Source organism: Pimephales promelas, chromosome 14 (assembly GCF_988280905.1).
Source record: "Pimephales promelas chromosome 14, fPimPro1.hap1.1, whole genome shotgun sequence".
Taxonomy (NCBI): Eukaryota; Metazoa; Chordata; class Actinopteri; order Cypriniformes; family Leuciscidae; genus Pimephales; species Pimephales promelas.
The window spans coordinates 29049641-29075141 of record NC_142782.1 but is presented as its reverse complement, the minus strand read 5'-3'; the positions used below and the strand labels follow the sequence as shown (position 1 = coordinate 29075141).

General features: G+C 36.9%; 1 protein-coding gene across 2 annotated transcripts in view; it reads right to left on the bottom strand.

Moving 5' to 3' along the window:
- Nucleotides 1-25501, bottom strand: part of fibcd1a (fibrinogen C domain containing 1a) — a 137901-nt gene that overhangs the window by 58131 nt on the left and 54269 nt on the right. For both annotated transcript variants that reach the window (XM_089119801.1, XM_089119802.1), the window contains one exon: nt 6295-6391. In XM_089119801.1, the coding sequence (XP_088975927.1) occupies nt 6295-6391 (97 nt within the window). The remainder of the gene's footprint in view (nt 1-6294; nt 6392-25501) is intronic.

Sequence of the window (25501 nt, the reverse complement as noted above, 5' to 3'; positions counted from 1 at the left end):
TGTGTGAAAATGACTGATAAAAGACTTATTTATAGTGCTCTGGGAGGCTGATCATGAATGGATATGCTAATACACTACAAAAGGAAATTATGGAATGATAATTCAAACCTCTCCTTTGATGACACAAAAATACACTCTTGTGCATTAATATTCATATTGCTCCCTTAATATTCGACTTACATTTATGCACAAGCATTTCATGCTAATTGGTGATGTGGCACTAAAACGATCTCTGCTTGCATGAACGCCAAAAGAAGCTCATAAGTTTTCAAAGAAACTTTGTTTGTCATTGTCTCTGTTCAGAAACCTAAAATATTGGTTTACACTTATATTTCTTTCAATAGTATTGAAAGGTATTGGTATAAAAAAGGCAAGAACAAATAAAAATCGAATAACTTAATCCATTATTGTAATCAAACTGTTCACTTTTAACATTCCAACGTTCCACAGAAGTCGAATTGGACTTTGTATTGGAATGACAGGAAAATGACTGTAATGAATCTCTGACTGCAGCAGAGATTACATATTTTTTTAGGCTAAAATCTGGAAATTAGTTAGCATTTTAGCACTTGTCCCAAAGTTAATGGATTTTTTGAATGGGTTTCTGGTTAAATGCCTGAAATAAAGTCTATGGTGAACACAAGTTCAAGATATTTTCATGGTTTATTCTACAACATAGAATACATTAGTAATTCCCCCTTGTGAGTTCTTAAAGCTTTTACTTGTCTTCAAAAAGCCGATGCTAAAAAGTGGCTAAATAAGACAGCGGTGGTTTTCAGGGACATTGAACATCAACATGTCAAATGGGAAAACTTCCAAGTTCATAGCCTTGTTGTATTTATATTAGCATTCTTGCAAACTATTTCAACTCAAACATTTAGGGAAATATTGTTCTGTTGATTATGAGCAGTCCTGTTAATCTGCTGCTTTAAAATCAGATGGTTTCTGATTGGCTGTCAATCTTTTATTGTTCATCAGCTGTGTTGTTATGGTTATAGTTGTGGTGTTTAAAGATTTTTCAAACTATATCTTTACCGTTATTGTTATTATTGTCCTAGGTGTGAACGGGCCTTAAAAGTATTATCAGATACGAAATTCACTTTTACATGGTGGTTGCATATAGTGTCTTTGCAGTGTGGACACAACCACCATACAATGAAAAAAAAAATCCATTCACTCCTTTTTTATCTCCTTTTTTGGATTTTCTGAGCAATATGATGTCATCTTGCTCATGCTCCGCCCACGAACACCGACAGAGACTGTCCCGTATTAGCATATTTCCGCCCCCTCCCATTTGTATACTCTCCGCCAAGGCAGGTTGCCATGGTAGCACTTTACATGTCTTGTGTCGACATGCTCCACGGAAGAGAGGGCTGGGCTGAGCAGTTGCTCATTATCATTTAAAGAGACATGCACCAAAACAGGTCACTATGAACAGAGCTGTTTTTGAGGAGGTAAAAACCATTGAGGAATTTTAACCAAAGTATGTTACAAACTTTACACGAAGACCCTTAAGAATCAAACCAACTCGTGGAAAATGGGCATCCGATGAACCCTTTAAGAATCATAAACTTTTGTTGGATATCTTATTTTCTGCAATTAACCAATCGTTTCAGTAACGAATAACTAAGTTCCCTTTCGCGTCTTCATATGCGTGAATATTTTAATTGCCGAGGCTGACGCATCAACTGTCCCGAGCGTCATTCACATTTGTGTTCTCACAACATTGCGTTGTTAGAATTCATAAAAATATTTCCGTCCAACTGGTGATTGACACAGTTTCATATACCCGCCAACACTGATGTTTACTCGCATTTGGTGCTTGGCGAGTGTTCATTTTAAGCCCTGGCTTTAGTCCACCCTAGTCCACAAAGGTTGTTTAAATAAGTACATTTGAGGGTTCCTTTGATCGTATTCAATTGAAATTCCTCAACTGAACTGAAATTTACACAACATTCCCAATTCAGAATGGCGCACAAGCTTTGGAGCTATTGTGAACTGTGCACTGTAATCCTATTTGTTGGAGGTGAGAAGCTAGATTGTCTCTCACTACGGGTCCTCTGCCCTCTCCGGTTTCCCTGTCACCTCATTCCTGATGAGTCTGTGTTGTTGATGTTTTCTGGAACTCATTTCGCCAGCCCTGGAGGTTAATTGTCTCCAGCTCCCTCATGTCTCTTATTGATTAAGAGCGTGGGCTGGGGCAGCTCAACTCATTGGCACCGATTCACATCTTCACCAGTAGACAGGGCATTGAACCTTGTCACTCCAGGGAGGACTGTTCTATCCTGGCCTTGCCCACAGGGACCTCAAACCCCTGACCACCACAGGGAATATCCTTTGCTGAACAACCAGTGGAATTGCTCTAGGCTGGTCTTACTCACTGTGAAGAAAAGGAGCAGGCCATGGGAAAAGTCATTCTCAGCCACAGCAGGCGTGAGAGACGCTGCTAGCAAGTGCTGTCCTGCTCTCGCTGTGAAGCTGTCAATCTCTCCAAGATGACACTCCGTGACGGGTCTGTCATAGTTCATCATCGCTGATTGAGACACAGGACCCTGAGCGCAAGTTACAGACAACAAGTCCAAGAACAAGTCTAGACATAAAATGTTTGTCAGGCAAAGGCGATAAAAGAAACAAGACGCAGCCCATAAGGACTGTCATCAAAAAGTACTTCCCTTTTTTTTTTCCTCGAAAGAGGAGCGACCTTGCAGTAAATAAAAGAAAATCCAATTTATCTTCTTCATGTTCAACATATTGAAGAGCAACCAACTGTCAAGGAAAATACACAAACAAACCACAACATTTTCCTTATTCCATCTCTCAGGTTGAAAAAAACCTGATCATCCAAAAAATAAAAATTGTGTCATTATTTACTCAGCTTCGTGTCGTTCCAAACCTGCACTGTAAAAAAAATATTGTTGTTGGTTTAACTTAAAAAAATTAAGTAACCTGGTTGCCTTAAAACTTTAAGTTCATTGAAATTGAAAAATTGAGTTTATACAATGAAGGAGATTGATTTAATAATCAGAAACTTAAAATATTATGTTATCTGAACCACATAAATTATCTTAGTTGATTAGACAGAAAAAAAAAACGTTGTGATAACAAATCCAGAATTTTTTTTTTTTACCGTTTAGAATCTTTAAAGGGATACTCCACTTTTTTTGGAAATAGGCTCATTTTACAACTCCCCCAGAGTTAAAAAGTTGGGTTATATAGACGAATCCGACGAGCGTTCTTGTGTAGGCTACCATCTTGTGGCGACGCCATTACTGAGCTGTTACACCGGCATAGACATATGCACCGGTATGTAAACAAACCTCGGAGATAAGGTGATAACGCACCCTTAATGACAGCTAGAGCCAGGCAGACTTGTTGGGTTGATGATGTTAGACATTGGCCTCCAGTCACAGATGAAGGTACAAACGATCTTACAGATTATTTATGAAAATAGCTTGGCAAGCAAGCTAGGCTAACGTTTGCTACCGAGGAAACTAAAAAAAGATCTGTCCATTTGGCAACAATAAATAAATAAATAAATGAAATCAAATAAACAATTTCATGTTTTTCATTTGTGTCCATTATTTATCTCATTTTTACATTGCAACGGGCATGGGTAAGGTAACGTTACAGCTAGAAAGTATACACAATATCGACCAACTACTGTTTTTAAACCATGGAAAGAAGTCAATATAACAGCAGGAGAACAATTATGTCACATAACGTTACATTCAGCTCAGGAAAGCCATTTAATGACCATAGCATGTAAATTGAATAGAAAAAATAACAAGAGAGGAGATTTTGCTGATCACTATATCACATTTATTATATTTTTTTACTTATGTCATTAAATAATTGTTATTATACGCGAATGTCCGCGTCTTGTACTCGCCCAGGAAATCTGTGTTTAACCGTACGGCACCAGACAGTGGCAGTCGACCCGGGGTATTCACAATGTTTTCTCTTCAAAATTGAAATTTTACTGCCACCATTAAAAAATTTATAACGGAAACTGTTTACCCACTCGACATTATACAAGGGCTAACGTTGTAACGTTAGTGACAGTCGTAAATCGCGGGCTGTTTATTCCAGTGGACGCAAGTTGCAACTAAAACAATAGAAGGCAATGGCGCAACGCTACCCAGCAACAGCTCAGTAATGGCGCCCGCTTACTTCCGGTAGTTTCGCCGGATTCGTCTATAGATCAAATATCAGTAACCAGACCGTTTCTGATCTCATTGACTTCCATAGTAGGAAAAAAAATATACTATGCAGTGAATGAGACCAGAAACTGTCTGTTTACTGATATTCTTCTAAAAATCTGAAAAGTGGCTGAATGGATTCGAAAATGGTAAAACTCGACTGTTTAACTCTGGAGGAGTGGTAAAATGAGCCTATTTCCAAAAAAAGTGGAGAATCCCTTTAAGCTTTTTTTCTATTCAATGACAAAGTGTCCGTAAAGTACGTCAAGCTCTGCACAAGTAGTCCATATATGTTAATACGGAATAGATATAAAAATGGACTTCTTCTATGGTGCTTTGACTTCTTTATTTATTTTTTTCCATACAATGACAAGGTGTGTCTATACAAGTACTGTATGTCAAGTCCACATAACTACGTATATTCCAAGCTCGAAGCTATACAACAATCCGAAGAAATGGACTTTCTCTATGGTGTTTTGACTATTTTATTTTAGTCCATGGAAAAAAAAACAACAGCATAAAAGGTTGGGAACAACATGAGTTTGAGTAAATAACAATGAACTATTACAAAACCAGCAAGCTGAATCAAATTTAATTAAAAAGCTGAATCTGATCTTTAATTCCAGTATGGGATGAAACCAACAGTAGACGCTATGACAAGTTCCTCACTACATTCAGTCTCTTTGTAAAGCCTCGCTCCCTGTCCACCCACTGCCATCTGCTATGCTCGGCTTTGGACACGCAGCATGGCATTTTGTCTGGGGCTGGCAGTTCACCGTGGCAATAACCAAACGCGCCCCTGTTCATTACGGTTGTCAGAAAAACAGACATAAAAATAGCGACAGTCCCGAGAAGCGTGTTTGTGTGTTACGACAGAAGTGGAATAACTCATCACCTTGCTTTTAAAGATGTTACTGTCATTCAAAACCAAAAACCTGTGAAACTGTGATTCACGGCTGCGGGTGCACTTTTACACAACAGAACTATAAACAAAAAGTTGAGTACATTTAGAAACAACATGGCCAGCTATTCTGGTTAGTTTTGTTCATGAAACAAAAATAGTTTTTACTTTTTACAGGAATGTTTATGTTGCAAATACAGGCAAGATCACTTGTCCAATTAAATTTGAGGAGCGAAACAAACTTTATGTATAATGAATATTATATAGTATGTTATTAGGGGTGTAACAATATATCGTGTCACAATATATCGCAATACAAAAATGCATGTGGATAGAGACCATATGTATTGTGCATAATTCACCCAAATTGAAAATTATTGTATTTTTTTGTCAGTACTACATTCAACTGCTATATATAAAGTTGAATATAACGTATAATAATGCAATGGGGGAATGTTTGTGTGTCCTGATAATGCCAAATGTCTGATGTTACCAGTAAAAAGTGTCCAACATTATTTTAAATCTATCTAGTCAGTGACTAAAATATTCGTCTAAAATAATTTTGTTTTCAGCTTCAGAATCATGAATATTGTTAATCTGGTCTCTCTACACTCTAAAAATGCTGGGTTGTTTCAACCCAAATTTGAGTCAAATATGAACAAACCCAAATGTTGGGTTAACAATCTAATTAAGAGATGTACAGTTGAAAGTGAACGTTGAAATTGGGTTAAAATTTGAAATTACATTTTTAACCCAACATTTGAGTTTGTCCATATTTTACCCAAATTTGGGTTCAAACAACCCAGCATTGTTTATAGTGTATTTTCCTGTGCATTGGGTTTCCAGAAGTCCAACATTTACACATACTATGTAATATCATATTTAGCATTTTAATCAACAGGTTTTTGTTAACCTTTTGGAGTACATCAATAATATCGTCTCGTGAGTTCAGTATCATGATATGTACCGTTAGGGAATCGTTACACCGCTATATGTTATAGATTTTTTTTATGCAGTAATATGTGGTAATACGCATTGCTTACAATTGCATGCAACTAAACATTGTTTGGAAAATTTGTAATGACTCAGGAATGAGGAGAAAAACTGTTTTATAAACCTTTCTGTGACACTGATATTTCTAAAGCCTTTTTTTCCAGAGAGATTGTATTACAGATAGTGACATGGATGGCTTACCGAGCCAATGCTCTCCTGTTATCTTGCCAAATCCTTCACGATAGGCTTCCCAGTCACGGAAAAAGTTAACAGAGCCATCTTCTCTGCGTTGAATCACCTGTAAAAAGACAAGTTAGAATGTCATTGTTGAACTCTTTTTTTATCAACCACCATGCAGAGGTGATTCGTGCATTAGCCCTATCCAACTGGAAAATGAAAGATTATCATTTCCACAGCATTAATGCAAACTGGAACCTCCCCTGGTTACTTTTGCCTTGTGGTGTAGTGACAATATTAACCAACAGGGGTGAATACTAACCACTTTTCCATTGGGCTAAACTGCCTTTATGATCATTACCATTTCTTTTTATTCATCAAAATATCACAGTTTAATTTGTTTTATTTATATATGAGATTGATAAAATATTGTTACAATATCAGCTGATATCAAACACACTGTAAAAAATATTGTTGGTTTAAAAAAGTAACCAACCTGGTTGCCTTAAAATTTTAAGTTCGTTGAACTGGAAAAAGTGAGTTAATACAATGGAGGAGAATGATTTAATCATCAGAAACGCAAAATATTATGTTATCTGAACTAAATAAATTATTTAAGTTGATTTGACAAAAGAAAAAATGTTGTGATTACTAATTGTGAAAAAAAAATTTTTTTTACAGTGCATTAATTCTACACGCATTCTCTATTTATCTAGATTACATTTTGATTTTCTGTTGTCTAACACTCAAACTTAATTTTTCAAAACATTCATAATTTAATAATACTGATAAATGTTATCTTTAGCAAATCCCAAAATGAATATGCATGCACATAAAATATTTTTTGCAAACGGTACACTACAATGTTGTAATGCCTAAATGCGCTTGTAGCATTTATTTGATTATTTTCTTGTGTTTTATTTATACAAAATATTAAAGAATTTTACTATCAGCCATAACATGAAAATAATTATCAGCTTATATCTGTACTGGCCAGAATCTGTGCATCCGTCATTTTTGAAGTTACCTTTCAGTATTGAATGTGGTGCAATGTACAGTCTTTTTGGACAAGAACGCACCTATCATGCCTCAAAAAGCTGTTTAGTTAGGCATGTCACTAGGTTTGGGAACATATAGGTTTGGTGGTAATTACCAGACAGCCGAGAACAGCATCTTATCATTATCTTATGTCAACCCTTTGTTCACTTCTTATTAAAACCAGAAAGATAATGAATCCTAGTGTTTCAGTCTCTAGGTAGCTAACACTGTCTCCTTCCTGCAGGTAGATCCTTTGTCTTTGGTATGCAGATGTATTCTTTACTCTAAGAGTAATGAAAGGGAAACATGTAAATTGACTGGAGATGGATATTTCAGGAGTGCGGTACAGAGGACGAGTGTAGAGGGGTCGGGATCCTTAAGGGAAAGGTGACGCATATGTGGAATTCAAAGTGAAATTCAGACACTAATTGACTCCTGATCCCTTTATAGAAGATTAATCAGGCAGGCAGTGGATCAATGGCTGGTGAAAATGCCAGCAAAGGAGAAGTCTTGCCATCAATGTAAATGAGCCAAGCACAGTGCCCTCCTCACATGCTCACCATTGCTTGCCAAGACCAAAACACACATTCCTCCAGGGATACTTCCCAGAGGGACATCTCACCTAAACAAGACAGGGATGAGGAAATCCACCTTCCAAACTCAATTACAAATATTACAATTACGTAGGCCTACCTGTTTATGAGAAGACAGAGATGTCAATGTACTGTATTTGTTTCAAATAAGGCGCACACATGCTTTCTTACTAACAAAGAATAGTTTACTCAAAAATGTAGCTACTTTTTGTCTTTGAATACAACAGGGGATTTTTTCCCAATCAATTTCTTTTTGTAAACAAATTTGTAAAAAAAACAAATTTGCTCCATCTGATTTATTTTTACAAATATTTTCTATTTTTTTTAAATATTAAATATTTCATGATATACAGTATATATATATATATATGCATATTGTACCACATTTTTAAGTATATAAATACTTTAAAATATTAAATATTAAATAAATAATTAAATATTAAATAATATTTTCTGAGGGGCAAAAAGAGTGAATTTTTACCAAGCAATTACATTTTGTGAACAAATACATCAACAATAACTTATAATTAATATTTGTTACAATTATTTTAAATAATAAATATTTCACAAATGTATCAGTTTTTTGTACTTTTTTAAAATATTATAACTGTTATGAATTATTGCAAGACAGTAATAAATGAACAGAATTAAAGATTTCATAGATATCAGATTTTTTGTATTTTTCTACATAACTTTCATTAATTATTGCAAGATAGTCCACATAGACACACCATTCTCCCTAACCTCTGAACTGATGCAACCTGTAGTTTGTGCGCTGTGCTATGAATTGCTATGACGTGTGAAAATCAAGTTTGTGTCGCTTGAAGCGCATGCATTGACGTATTTGCGTTGGAGTATGTCGCAGGCCTGCATGTACTGAAGGCGTTTTTTTTCCACGTTAGTTTACGTTTGGCTAAGGGGTTTTATGTGCGATGACACACAACATATAGATTCTGAAGAGAAGACCTTTAACTGAGACCTCCCGGGCATGTGATCTTGGAAAACACAGCGCTCTCTCAATAAAACATGCCAACACTCGGTGCAGGTGCTTTGGGCTGCATTCAAAATTAATGGATGAGGCTTGACTCTGAATAAATCCTTTCATTGGTTCTTCTTCCAACTCACAGAGCAACCAATTTTTTTTTTTAATTATTCACCATAATCTCTGTAAATGAACACTGAGTCACCTCCGAGCAGTGGGCTCACTTAATCTTTATTGTACCTCGAGTATAAAACAGGTAATTAAAATACAGGGAAATTTTCATGTTCCGATAAATATTTCATAAGACCTGCTTTGAATATTCCCACCGGCGCAGCATGAGCAGACTTCAAGCGAGGCAGCGTTTAGGTGTTGGAAAATCAGTTGCATATTTCAGGTAGGCACATCCCAGGCCATTCCCAGGGTTCACAGAGGGGATACCATGGGGGGAAGGTTGGGGGATGTCGCTGCACACTGAAACGGCTGACTAAAAATGCTTAATAGGCATTTAAAATACACAAATAAAGATTAGGGCTGTCAATCTGAAATGCAATTAGTGACGCTACATATATATATATGTATATTTATAAAAATATATATATATATACTGTATATATATAAAAATGTATATACAGTAAATGTAAAAATGTATATATATATATATATATATATATATATATATACATGTAAAAATGTATATACATATATATATACAGTATATATATATATATATATATATATATATATATATACTGTATATATATAAAAATGTCATTCAATATATATATATATATATATATATATATATACACACACACACACATCATTTAATTTAAATTATGGAACAGCTGACTAAAAATAATATGTATTGCATATTATTATTATTATAGGACACACACATATACATAGATACATACATACACACACACACACACACACACACACACACACACACACACACACACACACACACACACACATATTTATATATGAAGAGTTCAGATGCAAAAGCCTCTAAATGCCACTTGAAATTTTCTTCTTTAATGATGATTTTTATCAAAGTTGTATATTTAAGTTCAGTAATTTCACTTAAATAACAATTAATAGGTAATTATCATTGCCATTTAAGTGAAATCACTGAACTTAAATATACAAGCTTGATAAAAATCATCATTCTAGAAGAAAATTTCAAATGCCACTTAGAGGCTTTTGCATCTGAACTCTTCATATATAGACACACATATATAGACGTATACATATACAAACACATACATGCATATATCTATATAATAATTTTGGATATGATTAATCGTTGCCCAGCACACACACACACACTCTAAACAATGCTGGGTTGTTTTAACCCAAATGTTGGGTTAAAAAATGTAATTTCAAACTTCAACTTTCACTTTCAACAGTATTTTTTTAATTGCATTTTTGACCCAACATTTGGGTTTGTCCATATTTGACCCAAATTTGAGTTGAAACAACCCAGCATTTTTAGAGTGTATACATATATATATATATATATATATATATATATATATATACACACACATATATATACACACTGTGTTATAACATAATAATTATATACAATATTAATATAATATATACATTAATATACACAGTAGTATACAGTTATACACAGCAGTCTTTGTGCAACTAATTTGTGCGCAAATATAATTCTTCAGCAAATATTGGTTACTTGTGATTAATAGGACATTAATTTTCTTGATTGACAGCAGTAATGATTTAAATAAATCTAGATTATTTTCATCATGCGAACCGTCTTCACCTCTTGCTGTTGTGTTCCTCTGTGCATCTGTTTCCTACTCCTGGAGCACTCTCCAGCTGATGTGTCCCAAAAGCAATTTCTCCTGTTACAATGAATCTCCAATGGCAGCAGAGCACACAACAGCAGTGGCGAGTCCTTCGACACAGATGAGGTTGAGCTCCAGGTCGCTGCATCGGGCTGCGAGCGCTCGCGCACTTTGTCTGATGGACTATCGCAGGCGGGTGACCTTGTTCCACAAAAGACGAGATGTTCTTCTGTTTCAAAATTGCCAAAGACGACTCCATATGTGCAATTCAGAGAGCCGGAAAATCGTACCTCCTTAAGACAGTGCACTCGAGTCATGTGCTCAGAAGGAGAAGCAGCCTTAAGAATCGTCTTGTTATCTCTTAATTATCAACGCTTTAATTTGCGGCACTACGGCAGACGGCACACAGCAGGCCCGGGGGAGTTCTGAAACACCTCTAGCGAGCTGGTAAAAATTAATAATTGTTCTCAAAGGCTGAACCTCCCTCATATTAGTTGAAGTATTTCATTTTCAGTCCATGTAAAAGAGGAAGTCCGTGAAAGATTAAAAGGAAAATGAGAATTGTGTTGAATATTCAGAAATGATGTGTGTGTGTGTGGTTTGGTTCCCTTGAGCGAATTAGATTACGAGTTTATTTCACCGTTTTGAAGCCGGTGGCTGGGTTTAATTCTAAAGAAAAGGAAAAGAAGTGAGTTTATTGGTCTAAGAACAGTTCTATAATATCTGATTTATCTTTGGGAGTGCAGGTAATGACCTCTGTAATTTCTCAGGAGATATCCTTTGTAATCTTCCTCGTTTTTCATTGTTTTGCTATGTTGGTTTGAGGTGAGAGGTAATTCAATTGTTCACAGGATAACCACAGGCCAGATCCGACATTGGGGAGACCAGGGCTGTATGTTGTCCATATATGGGCTACGTTGCCACAATAGAACCTGCCATTAAATAGACTATTAAAGGCTTTCAAGCTAAATTATAACAGTAAAATAACTATGATACACGCCTGATATTTTAACATAAAAATATGAATAATTTAAATGACTGTCAGCAAGGGTGTAGGAATACACGAGGAAGATTCATGAATAAACTGAATAAAAATCATAAGGTAATTCACAGAAGGTTCAGACTGACGCAACTACACACATACTAACTTGAACGTAGACCAGACAGAGTGAGGAACTAATACACACATGGCGATGAACTAAATGAAGAGCAGCGGTGATGATGATTAGTAACCATGGAAACAGATGAGTGGCAGGAACACCCAAATAAAGGAACACATGTGATAAATGAAAGAAAACTAAGGCTATGTTTACACAGAAACGATTCTGAAGAGAAAACGCAAAAGTGGCGTTGCGTAGGGATGCACCGATTTGAAAATTTTGGCCAATATGATAACCTATAATTCTTTATATTTGAAAGCCGATAACTGATATGTCGGCCGATAAACTTAAATCCAAATTTTTATCGAATTTTTAGAGCCTTATTACAAAAACAAAAGTCTCACAATTAAATCCATGTCCCAAGCGCACAATTATAATGATGTTCTCATTATAGTGTTGTATAGCTGATATGACAGAGTTGCGCTGCACATGTTGAACCAAACAGTATTTTCATTTTTTGAAGAGATTTCAATCATATTTCAAGAAATTCAAAAACATAAACAGTGCTCAACAAGTGTCTCAGCTGAAGGGAATAAAACATTATTTATCGGCTTTTATATATCGGCCACATTTTCTAACCAGGCCGATTACGCTAACATCAAAAATTAACGTATATCGGCCGATACCGATATGCTGGCCGATATATCGTGAATCCATAGCGTTGCGTTATCACTTTTTATTCTGCGTTTATACGAGCATTTTGGGTGGGAAATCCACGTGCAAATGGTGATGCAAAAGTGTGTGAAATTCAATGTAGTATGCACTCCAGGCGGCTAGGTGGCAATGTGGAGCACTGCCACACAACAACACCAAGTCCGCGCGCTTGCTTACAACCTTCACTGTCTAGCTGACTTTTGCATTTTTACCATTTATGGGAACGAGACGGTGGAGCGTTTTTAAGATTTCCACTCTGGAGGGTGGTTTCACTTTTTTGCGTTTTAAGCCCCAAAAATGCCGTCGCCGTGTAAACGAACGGCACGTCCGATAAAATATTTTTACGTTTTCACCCACGAGCGTTCTCGTGTAAACAGGGCCTAAAAGTCCATGAAAACAAAATGAACAACCACTGATATATCGTGACAATTACAACACATAAAACACATGAGATAATTGACAAAAAAATAGTTCATATTTATATACATACAGTTTAAATCACAAAAAAACCTTAAGACTTAGTAGAAATAGTTATTACCGTAATGGAAATAATTATTACCCAGACAGCAAACTGACATTGAATCAACGTGGAAACGACGTCTCTCATGACATTGAAACAACGTTGATTTTGCTCATCGAATTAACGTTGAACCAACGTCAGACGCGGCATTCTTCAAAGCTAAATGAAAATCGAAAATTGGTTTGCTTTCATAACGTTGAAACAACGCGTTGATTTCACGTTGATTTTCCGTTAGTTTTGAAAGAATGACGCGTCTGACGTTGGTTCAACGTTAATTCGATGAGCAAAACAATGTCAGATCAACGTTGTTTCGATGTCATATTTCCACGTTGATTCAATGTCAGTTTGCTATCTGGGTATGAGAATACTTCCATTTATGACAACTAACCAATCTATATTGCTAAAGAAACTGATAGAATTCTGAATGACAAAAACGTGTGGTGGTTTCATTAGCAACTAGCAAACAAGCAAAACGCCAAACGCCTTGGCACTATATTTAATCAAGATCACAGCCAATGACGAGCAGCAGCTACATCATGATGGGTCGTGTATAATTTAGCCGCCTAAATGAAATGCATAAAAATATGCAAAACTGCATCTTTAATATCCACCGAGTGGTGACAGCAAAACAAAAAGAAGTCGATGACCTTTTGTTTGAAGAGCAGAAAACACCTGCAGTTAAAAATATCCTAAACTTCAATGGCATGTTTTGTTCACATCTATTTACCGTACGTGCAGCGAAACATAAGAATAATGTCACATCTTTAGGCAAACAGCCTCTCCGAGCGTATAGTGGAGCATTTGTGGGCTATAAATCCTGCAGCAGTGTGGGCTGTTTTTCACCGGAGAGTCGCTAGGTACTGGCAGGTTTGGTTTCATATTGCTGAGAGCAGAGAAAACAACCCTGCTGCAAAAATAACTGAAATCAAATCATGTTGTTCGCTCATATTCCCCATTGAGACCCCTCCCGCAGCCAGCAGTTGCACAACAGACCGTTGGTAACAATCTGCTGGGCTGGAACAAGAGAAGACTTTCAGTGCCAGAAAACACGACCTCCTCCTGTCACTCTGACAGAAAACAGAGTCTGACCACACACAGGGCAAAAGGGTGGAGGATTCGACAATGCTTTCCCCGAGGGCTGTCAATCAACCGAGCTATAAACTTGTGGTGTCTACACCTATGGTTGTATTGGCGGAGTGTCAAAGACGGTGACTGAGCTCGCTTGGAGCTCCACAGAACAGCTCTTCATAGAACAGCAATATGGTCTTCTATATTCACGAAATATTCAAACAAAATTGGTAGTAGTAGATTCCATTGAGCAGCGCAGCTGAATAATTAAAGGGATACTTCAGGAGTTAGCATTAAGCTTTGTATTAGTAGGAATTACCATGCTTTCCACACTCATATCCCCCAGAGTCGTTTTGCGTCATCTGAGGATTTTTTGGCCAGAGGCTAAAGACTACAGTCAGTAGTAGAGGCTGTCCCGCATGTTCTCAACCCACACATAGAGGGTGGGATCTCACTCACAGAATGAACACATAGTGTCGGCCATCTTTTTTTGGAAGCTAAGCTAGCAGGCTCTTGTTCTGTGGAGAAAGCTGAGTAGTAGGGGTTACCATCCTCTTTTTCCCGGACATGTCCGGGATTCAGCTTTTGCTTTCTGCATTCACCATTCATTGTTTACATGCACAGCTTTTGTTTCAATCTAACTGAATTGATTCTGATTGGTGAATCTGAATGTAGTGTTTACATGAACGCTAAACAAGTGATCGGTTGATGTGCGTTTTAACATTGCTGAGAAAATTCCCGCTCCTTTGTGAGAGATATGAGACCGGTGCGTCTCACAGGTGTCGGTCATCGGTAATCACGCCACCGGCCTCGCGCCGTTCTCCCGCGGCCCTCACTCGTCCTGCTCGCCACAGTAAACATGATGAATGGCGACTGTAGAACGCAAAAGCCGAATCCCGGACATTTTGGGCGATCTCGAAACACATTTTCGGGCAGATTCATCACAGAGACTCACTAGTAGCCTAGACTTGTTGTTTAACTACTGCGCTCTGTTACTGGTAGGTGTGGCCTCCTAGGGCAGCGAAGCAAGTGCATTCTGGGAGTTGTTGTCTTTCATCCACATAAGTCAAAAATACATTTTCTGGTTTTTCTCAGTCTAGAAAGCTCCAAATTCAAAAATAATTTCACATTTCTTCTACATAAATGACCCATTTTAAATACACATTCATCTTTCCAGAGGTGAAGTTTCCCTTTAAAGTCCCCATGAAATCAAAATTGAAGTTTTCTGGCTTTTAGTATGAATATGATAGCCTTAAGATTATCTATAAGCTAGTGTGCTCCAAAACAATGACAAAATTTGCATTTAGTAGAAATAAGCTTTTAAAATTTCAACTTGGTTAAGCATCTACAGTGTTTAGCATAAGTGAACCCATACTAAAGTTGACTAAAAAGAGTAGGGATGTCCCGATCCGATCCACGGCATCGGTATCGCGCCGATACCGGCCCAGAACGCTAGATCGGAGATCGGAGGGGAGAAAAAAATATGAGCGATATCCAGTTTAGCGGCGCAGCCTGTCACGTGATGATTGTTGTGTTTACGCACACGCGCGCAGAGCTTTGCGCACGGATTCTAATGTAATCGGATGATTCCACCCACAAAAGCTGCATTTCAGTCTTTTCAGAAATTCATTGGCTATCAGAAAATATAGCGTCATTTCATTCTCTATTGCAACTGGATAGATAAACTGTCACTCAAAGAGAGGTAGGTACCTTCACCAGGCACGCTCGTTGGCTGTTGGAGTTTAGAAGACACCCCTAACACTCGCCGATTGGCTAAAATGACCTGTCAATCAATAGTTCATGGGTCAGCGGCCATTTTGACATTCTTTTTTCTCCAATGTTTACGTTTCAACTGAAGTTAGACGGATCAATAGTGTTGTGCTACTTTCACACCGGACGCGAATCGCGCGTCAAATTCGCGCCTGACGCGTCTAGTTTGACGCTTGACCACTAGTGTTAATTCGCGTGTCAAGAGCGAAACTGGCGCGCGTAAAGTTTGAAGCGAAATTTACGCGCGTGACGCGCGTCAGAATCAAAATCCGTTGGCGGTCATTGTTTTTATGTCGACCGAGCATTCATCAAGAGAGTTACCGCTCTGTATTTACTCTGGAGAGCAGAACAGCGGTCGTGGGGATCATCGTCGCCGTATATTTGTGTCCACCGGATCCTTCGGAGCCGAACCGTTTGGCGAGTTTCACCATTTGCTCGCTCCAGGAGCTGCGCTGGATGACGGCCGCTGTCAGCGGTACTTCCGCCTGTCACGCGCCCAGTTTGATGACATGTTGTCCCGGATCACCCTCGCCCTCATCCATCTAATCTAGCTGTCATTTATTTTTGTTTTGATAATAAATAGAGCCAGCCTTCAAAAGTTATTAACCTGTCCTGTGATTTTTTTTCTCTCTCTCACGTCCAGACACGAATTTATGCACATATGTTGATTGTCTTTACAACATAATACTATTTCTAGATATGGAATGAATAAAATTTAATACAAAATGAACATGTCTCCATATAGAAATAATGTTTTAAGTGATGAAACATTTGCTTTGTTGTGCATAATCCCACCATGCATTTAGTCATATTAACAAAATAATTTATTGAAGCATCCAGACACTTCACCACGTGAGCAAGCAGCTAGGCTCCTGATTGGTTAATGCGGCGCGAATTCACGCCAAAGTTCAGATTTTTCAACTCGGGCGGCAGACGCGAATTCGCGTCAAACGCGTGAATGCACAACGCTCAATTCGCGCCAACTTGACGCGCGAATGAGGCGTATTCGCGTCTTCCGCGCCGCGCTCCACGCCTCATTCGCGCCGCAGGAATTTTTCTTGCATTGACTTAACATTGAAATCATTCGCGCCTGACGCCCTATTCGCGTCCGGTGTGAACGTAGCATTAGTGCGTCGAAGTTGTGATAGCGCTGTCGGCTATAACGCGAAATGCTACTATTTACATTCCATGGATGTTTATTCATATATACAATTGTTTTGGACTAAAAACTTCTTCAAATTGGATTGTATGGACGCTTTACAGTGAAACCAAACCATTTTTGTTGGAATGTGGACTAACAGATGGCTAATTGGTGAGTTTCTTCCAGTTTGTGTTGGTTTGTTTTGGCTGTTGGTGGTCTGACAAAGAGACAGATTGTGCCCGCTGTGTTGCTTGTATCTTAAAATGGTTTACGTCGTTCGAATCACGAGTTTCTCAGCTTTCCAAAGATATGTATTATGTTTACTTTTGTGTTTGTTTTGTTTTGTCTTTCACAAAGTTAAACCTATAAACCACCCTGTGGGCCGTATACGGCACGTCGGACCACGAAAAAAAAATATCGGACTAATATCGGTATCGGCAAAAGCCAAAGGTGCGGCATCGGTATCGGTATCGGAAGTGAAAAAGTGGTATCGGGACATCCCTAAAAAAGAGGAATAAAAAATCTTTTGGAAATTGATCTTAATGCCTTAATTAAAAAAAAATTGAAAAAATCTAACCTTTAAGGACACCAATTTTGTTTAGAGAGTTGTTTCAGCGATGGATGAGAAAAATTGGGCTGGTCCTTGTTTGTTACTGACGTTTTAGTTTGCTTTCAGCAACTACAAAAAACGGCAGTCTGTCCAAAAATCGTGCCACAGAAACAAAATGCATGTCATGTGACTTAACCAAAGCACATCATTGGCTAAACTAAGGTCTTCTCATTACAACAAAAAACACAAGAATGTTTTCTTTAAGAGACAGTGGCACAAGAACACAAGAATGTTTTCTTTAAGAGACAGTGGCAATGAAATTAACACAGAGTATGTTGCCATATGGCAACACCATGCGGTAGAGGGTTTTAAAGATAGACAGCTCAAACACAAAGCCACACATTTCACAAAGACTTTAGTCAGGCGTTAAATGATAAAATAAAAGATATACTGTTCAATATAAAGTGTTTTGAACTATGAGTGTTCGATCAAGACTGTTTATCTTGCAATCTTCTTTTGTATTGTGATACGAGACTGAGACTGAGACTGATCCTTTTTTTTAAATATTTGCTTCAGTTTGTGAAGATGCAGTGCAATAGTTCTGAAGTCTTCTAAAGACATATGATACTTCTCCAAATCTCCAAAACATAACTAAAATACTGCATATGTTAAATATATGTTGTAAATAAGGATTTTAAAATATTTTCAGTTTAAAACCTTCAAAATAATTTTACAACAAAAAAAAAAACGGAAAATACCATTTATAGTATTAAAATACATTTTGGGTAAAAACAAAAATATACTATTAAATATATTTTGATTAATATAAACTTAATTAGAATTTTTTATTTTAATGGCCAAAAATATGAGGAAATATAACTTACTAAAATGCAAAGAAAATCAATCACAAAAACATGCCTGTGAAAAGAAATGTAGAAAAATCTAGCATTATTTGTTTGCATATGCCATTGTGACTTTAGTGTTTTTTGGAGCCACCGTATACTTAGTTCAACAGTCACTGCACTATATGTGACTAAAATAAAGATATTGAATTCATAAAAGAGGCATTACAGGATGAATGCTAAAAATCCCAGTCTTTTCTTTGGTTTATGGAGCAGATTCTGCCTCTTTCTGGAGTCGTGCAGAGCTAAAATGGAGCATGATGTCTGCTGCATAACTAGAATTTACCATGAAAAACTTTTCCCTAACCAAAAGCCACCTGAATGTACAGTGTCTTCGAGACACTTCACTATAAAAGGCTTGCAACTGTCTGACACCAAGTCATTTGAAATGACGTCAAGAGTGAGTGCAGGTCACACTCTGAGTGCTGACCCTTTCCTTCTCTGCTTCTCACTAACACTGGCGCTCTAAATTACAGTGAAAACACCAAGAATGAAAACCAGTCGCAGTCATTTTCAGTTAGCTCACACAGCATCTTCACTGAACAATCGCTTTATTCTTTATCAAGCCAGATACACAGCCTGGCTCCCATAATGCTGGGGAAAAAAAGGAATAAAAGACAAACAAAATGTAGCATTTCTTCATGCATGACAAAAGACGTGATTAAACAAATTGAAGGGGTGGATTTCAGACCACTACATGTTCTTATTGATACTCAGGATATTTAATCTTCTTGTGTATTCTGGAATTTGTTATTGTAGACTTTTATTATCGACCGATCGTTGTTATTTTTTTTTTATATTCGCTTCAGTTTGTGAAGTTGCTGTGAAATGGTTCGTAAAAGACAAAAATTGCTCACTCCTATGTCATTCCAAGCACTGCATGTTATCTTTTTTATGGAACACAAAAGCCACAAAAAAAAAACATATTAAAATATCATAGAAATAGTTCATGATATTCCAAGTCTTCTGAAAACATATGATACTATATAGCAAAAATATATATATATTTTTTTTTTGCCAAAACATAAAATATATGCTGAATACATGCATACCAATGTAAAATGTACCAATATATACAGTACATATTGTAATTTAAAGAAATATTATTATTAAAATTCAAAATATATTGTGCTTAACATTCAAATGCAAAATAATAATAGAAAAAAAATTACAAGGAGCAAGACTATACAATTTCCAATTTTAAAATACATTTTGGGTGAAAGCAAAACTTCTTTTAATATATATTTTAAAATCTTGAAAATTCAAAATTGATATTAGCAATATGTCTTTGACCATTTTTGTTTACATTGAACATAATCACATAATATGTTTTTCTGTTTGTTTGTTTGGTTGGTTTTTTAAAGTGTAAAATAACTTCATGTAAAGAATAAACTAAAATGTATGTGCAGCATTTTTCTCCTTTTTTAAAAAAAAAAAAAACTTAAAAAAAAAACAACCCCACAAATTTAGTTGCCTTTTAATTTGATTTTATTCACAAAACAAAACATTGGTTTGCAACAACACGAGGGTGAGAAAAAAATATAATTACTGATGATGAATCAAAGCAAAACAAGCTTAAGAAGTAGCCTGTAGTGTTTGGGGACACTAACCATAAAATATGAGGGTATTATCAGTATTGTTAAAACAACATAGACTTACTTCTACGTGTCCAATCTGTGCCACAGGTTTCTTGTGACCCTGATCCCCGCTCAGCGGCTTAAGGTCAAGCAGTTAAGCTCTTTGGATTACCCTTCATGTCATGAAGTTTAAGTGCATGGAATGAACAGGTTCTACGCCACCTGTGAAGGAACACGCTTCTTACTTCCACAACTCACAGCCAAGTAATCCTGTCAATGCTGATAAACTCACTAACAAACACATCTAACCCGATCAAAGCCAAGCTGTACTTAAAGACCCAAAGCTCACTTCTGATTGGCTGCTAAGGTTATTATCAATCTGCTATCTCACGTTGTGTGCCAACTGTGCCACTGTTGCTTATGAGATCAGGGTTGTTGCCACATGCCTGAGAATGTTCACTTCGAGGCATCGTGGTCTGGTAAAGAAGCTGCAGTACATCGTGAAGAAAAGACTCAGGAAAAGCTTTTAGCTACAAGTCAGATTTTGACCTATGCTGTCTCTTTTAGACAAAATGAAACAGTGAAAAAATGTACAGCAACGCATGACACAGCTTTCGGAGTCAGATTTCTGAATTCTCTTTTGAGACACGCAATGGAAAATGTCCTTCAAGTGAGAAAGAGAGAGCATATTTAATGTCAACACGTCGGGTCACTCCAATGAAACAGTATATTTTCATGTCTCCATCATAAAAAGTAAATATACCAGATGGAATATTGAATTGCCATTTTTAAAAGAAGTACATCATACTACTTGGTTTTCTTTCATCGCAATTTCACCATTAAAGGGATACTCCACTTTTTTGGAAATAGGCTCATTTAAGAACTCAGAGTTAAACAGTAGAGTTTTACCGTTTTTGAATCAATCTAACCGATTTTCTGATATTTAGAAGAATATCAGTAACCAGACCGTTTCTGGTCTCATTGACTTCCATAGTAGGAAAAAAATATATATAATGGTAGTCAATGAGACCAGAAACTGTCTGGTTACAGATATTCTTCTAAATATCAGAAAATCGGCTGAATGGGTTCGAAAACGGTAAAACTCGACTGTTTAACTCCGAGGGAGTTGTAAAATTAGGCTATTTCCAAAAAAAAAGTGGAGTATCCCTTTAAATGAACATACAGGGTGAATTTTAAATAATTCCACTAGTTTGGCTTGAGCAGATGTTGGAAATGACATGGTTTTGGTGGGAAAACAACAGAACGGCCATCAGTAATAATTCTAAAATATATGTTGTAAATATTGCAGTTTAAGGAAACATATTTTTCAAATTAAATGTATTCCGTTAAACCTTCATTTGCAAAATAATATCACAAAATGTACTTCAAGGAGCAAGAAAATACAATTTCCAATCTTAAAATAAATTTTGAGTAAAAGTAAAATGTATATTTTTAAATATATTTTGGATGATATATATTTTGAACAATATTTTTTACGTATTTTAAAATCTTTATAAGCAATATATATATATATATAGGCTTTTTTTTGTTTATTTTGAAATAAAAATATTTCTTTGTTTTTGCAGTGTGGGATGACTTTGTTTAAAGTGCGTTTGCCGCATAAATATTCATCAGAATTTCTCCTGAAATAATAAAACAGCACACTAATTTGGATCAACAATAATTCCGGGGTGGTGTTACTTGCCAAAATTTAAGCTGCTGAAACTTTTTGGCCAAAAAAATTGTCATAATACATGAAAATAAGGATGCCAAAATTATAAAACACAACTTTAACATATTGTGTACCAGAAATGTTAATGTGGCGATAATGAGGATTAGAAAATGATACAAGCCAACTATTATTTTATCTACAAATGACTGATAGTGCTTGTATTATAAAAAAAAAAATGAATCTTTGAATCTTTCTTAATAAACATCTACTTTGCTATAAAATCAAATCTATAACCTCAGTGTTGCTAGCGGCATGATCAACCGGTTGAGCTGACAAAATCTGTCAATCGAACAAGATCGATCAATCAATTAATCATTCCCACAACCGCAGAGTTTCACTGTCAAATCTGACACCCCCCAAATAAAATGTCCTGAAAATGCCACAAAGCAAATGGCCAAAATGAAGACGGCTACATATAACTTTTACAACCTTAAGAGGGTCATGAAACTCCATCTATTGTAAACCACAGAACAAAAAAAAAAGAAAAAGTTCCTGGCATCTAAGATGTAATACCAGGCCGAGTAAAGTCAGCCATTCCCATCCCATTGTCTTTCAGTGTGAGAGTGTAAATTGATCCAAACACACAATACTGTCCAGAAAATACACTGACACTTCAAAGGGCCGGGCTCTCGGAGGCCAAAGAGCCATTTCACACCTAATCAAGTCAGCCCTTAATCCGGGCTGGGCCTGTGCAGATAACACACTTTGAAGTAAGGAGGTCCACTGACGGGAAAACTCACAAGTCTGAAAAAAGGATTCCTTCGTTCAGGCTCATACGTGCTTATTCCGCTTTGCTTCATGGTTCAAGTTTGTCAGGCTCTGCAGTGTCATCATTGAAATGTCCCCTTTTCTTCAAACTCAAACTGTACTAAACAAAACTGCGGTTTGATTTGAACCCAGGTATTAACATCAGTCACGGGTGATCTAATTGTCACAGAAGTGCTTCTCAAACGTGTCTCCTACTTATGAAATCAGGGACACAAACAGATCTTTAGGATGTTAGCCTTGCCCCCCCTTGAAAAAGCTTTTAATTATGATTAAATATAGCCGCTTAACCCTGTATTTGGTGCTTTCTGTTTGTGGAATATTAACCCAACATATAATTGAGGGCTAACAAATGGTTCAATCTTTACGAGGCAGACGTGCCATCATTTCAAGTAATTTCATTTTCAGTTTAAAACTTTGCCAGTAAACAGCTTTTAGATAGCTGAAAGGTTGATAAACTCCAAGCATAATTTTGCAAATACACATTAATGATGTTTAATATGCAGATTGTGTGAGAGTTGAGTCTCCATTAAAATCAATGGGACCATCTGCAACCCATCAGTGATTTTACACCCTCTAATGTGGTTCAAATTGAACTGTGGCACTGGACGTTCAGACTTCCGACACCAGAGAATCAATAAACGGCAGTCGTGCCGTGAAGGATTGCACAGATAGCATCTGTGACAAACTCTTGTTCAGATTCCAGCTGTGCCATGCACCGTTTTCCAGCCCTTACTTAATACAGATCCACAACTATGGCAATACATGTGCGCTGTATATACTGAAGCAGCAGCGTACAGTATATATACGGCACGGAAATAGTGAGTAGTGCAGCCGAGGAGTTTGATAAGCGTAAAATGACTTCTAGACTATATATCAAGGTGAAGTTTGTGTATAGTAGGCAAACAGGGTATCTGTAAAAGCACAGCGAATGGGGCCAGATTTCAAGGGTTTACCCTCTAATTCTCAAGGTTAACATAGGCGTTGTCCTGTTATCTGGACCACATTAATCATAATATGAGATGTGAGCTATATTAGGAGAATCATTGTGTGCTTGAACATTATCGCAGGGGTGTTAAAGCGGATTTTTTTATTCTTTTTATGAATAAGGGAGGCAAATACAACTGGGATTAACATTGGATTAAGTTTTGTGTGAATTCAAAATGAAAAGGCCAGAATACACATAGGTAGAATGGTTGAAATACATATTTTAAAGATATTTATATAATTTATAACCGATGAAGAATAAATGTGTGTTTGCACACATGGTGTTTGGTTACGTTTGGCTATATTAGAACCACATTAGAGGGTGTAAAACTGCTGGTGGTTGGCTGCAGATGGTACCATTAATTTTAATGAACACTCGCTCTCTTCTTATTTAGCACTACAATCTCTAGTAGTCTATTTACATATATGTTTTTTTTTTTTTTTTTCATTTTTTACCACCTGCTGGTATTTTACTTTTACAGTGACCAGGAGGGTATGTGTTTGGTTAATTTAGTTTTGATGAGGGATAGGGTTGTTACCCGATGACCGTTGGTTCACCGTATCAACGTTGACCGATCAAAGTTGTCGGTGGTCGGTAAAAAAATAAATAAATAATTGGCGCGAGGTCACAGAACCTTTTCGAAACTAAAAGGAGCCATTTGTCTGTGTTTGTGGGACTCAATGTTTCGCGCTATATGGGGATTTTAAAAAAGTGACATGAGTGGAATGGCGGCGCCGGGTTGTGAAATTGCAGGCGCGGCTCAAAATGGCTGTTATTTCAGATAGACCAATCGGTTAACCGGTTTCAACCGGCTAATGATTCTCGGTGGTCGGTCGAGAAAATTTTTAGTTTTCGCCATCCCTAATGTGGGAGCGAAATATGTCCTGGCCATGAGATATTAATTTGTGGGAACATCCTATTAACATCTGTATGACGTGACTACAAGATTATTTTGTTGAGGTAACAAGTATTCTATTATATATATTCTATTATATATATATATATATATATACACACATGTATACATATATATACACACACACACACACATGTATGAATAGAGTTTAAAAATAAATATATATATATATATATATATATATATATATATAAATTATAGGTCTATTCATGTGATGTTAGTATACTGTAGGTGTGTCAGAATCAAACATTCCCAACATTCCCCAAACATCCCATGGCTTATTCACATATTTCATAAAATATCGGTCCCTCTGGGAAGGCATTCAGAGCTTGAAGAAAGCAAATTAATCGCATGGAAATTTACGTTCTCTTTGAGAGTGGCACATGTAATAACATCACTACTCCCCCAAACCCAAACAGCATGCCGTCTGATTCGCTTTACAGAAGAGGTAAATATTTCAACGGAGCCCCTTCATGTGCCATCCCACCAGCCATGTATGTATAATAGATAAAGCATTTCATTTCACCTGGCCACCTTTAAAAAATAGGAAATTACACAGCACATAATGCTTTTTCAAGAGTGTTGTGATTACACTTGAATTTTTCAGAAAAGACCAGTGCAATCTGCACGAGGAATAATGCATTTTCCTTTCACCGTTGAGACCACCCTTACAATTCCAGCCTGTCTGTAATCATGAGAAATCATCACTCTCTGCTAAGATCAATGTCAGCGAGAACCCGTCTGCCGCTGTGGCGCGCGGCACTCGGCCATTTTGAAACAACCTAGGGGTAGTGCTAGCTGCCTGAATATAAATAGAGCAACCTTAAGAATCGTTAGACCTCCAGACCTTTAATGGTCATGCAAAATTCAAACCGTCGAGATGGAAAAAGAAAAAGAAAGACATACTGAGACTTTTCCCCCTCTGGCAATAATGTTACTTTCAACTTTCATCACCTCTTAAGATCTGCCATCAAAAACCAACCCCTTTTTCTGCCTCCCTCCCTCCAGAGTTGCTCCTCAAGAGTCACAACGGGAGAAAAATGCAGCAATTAGTGGAG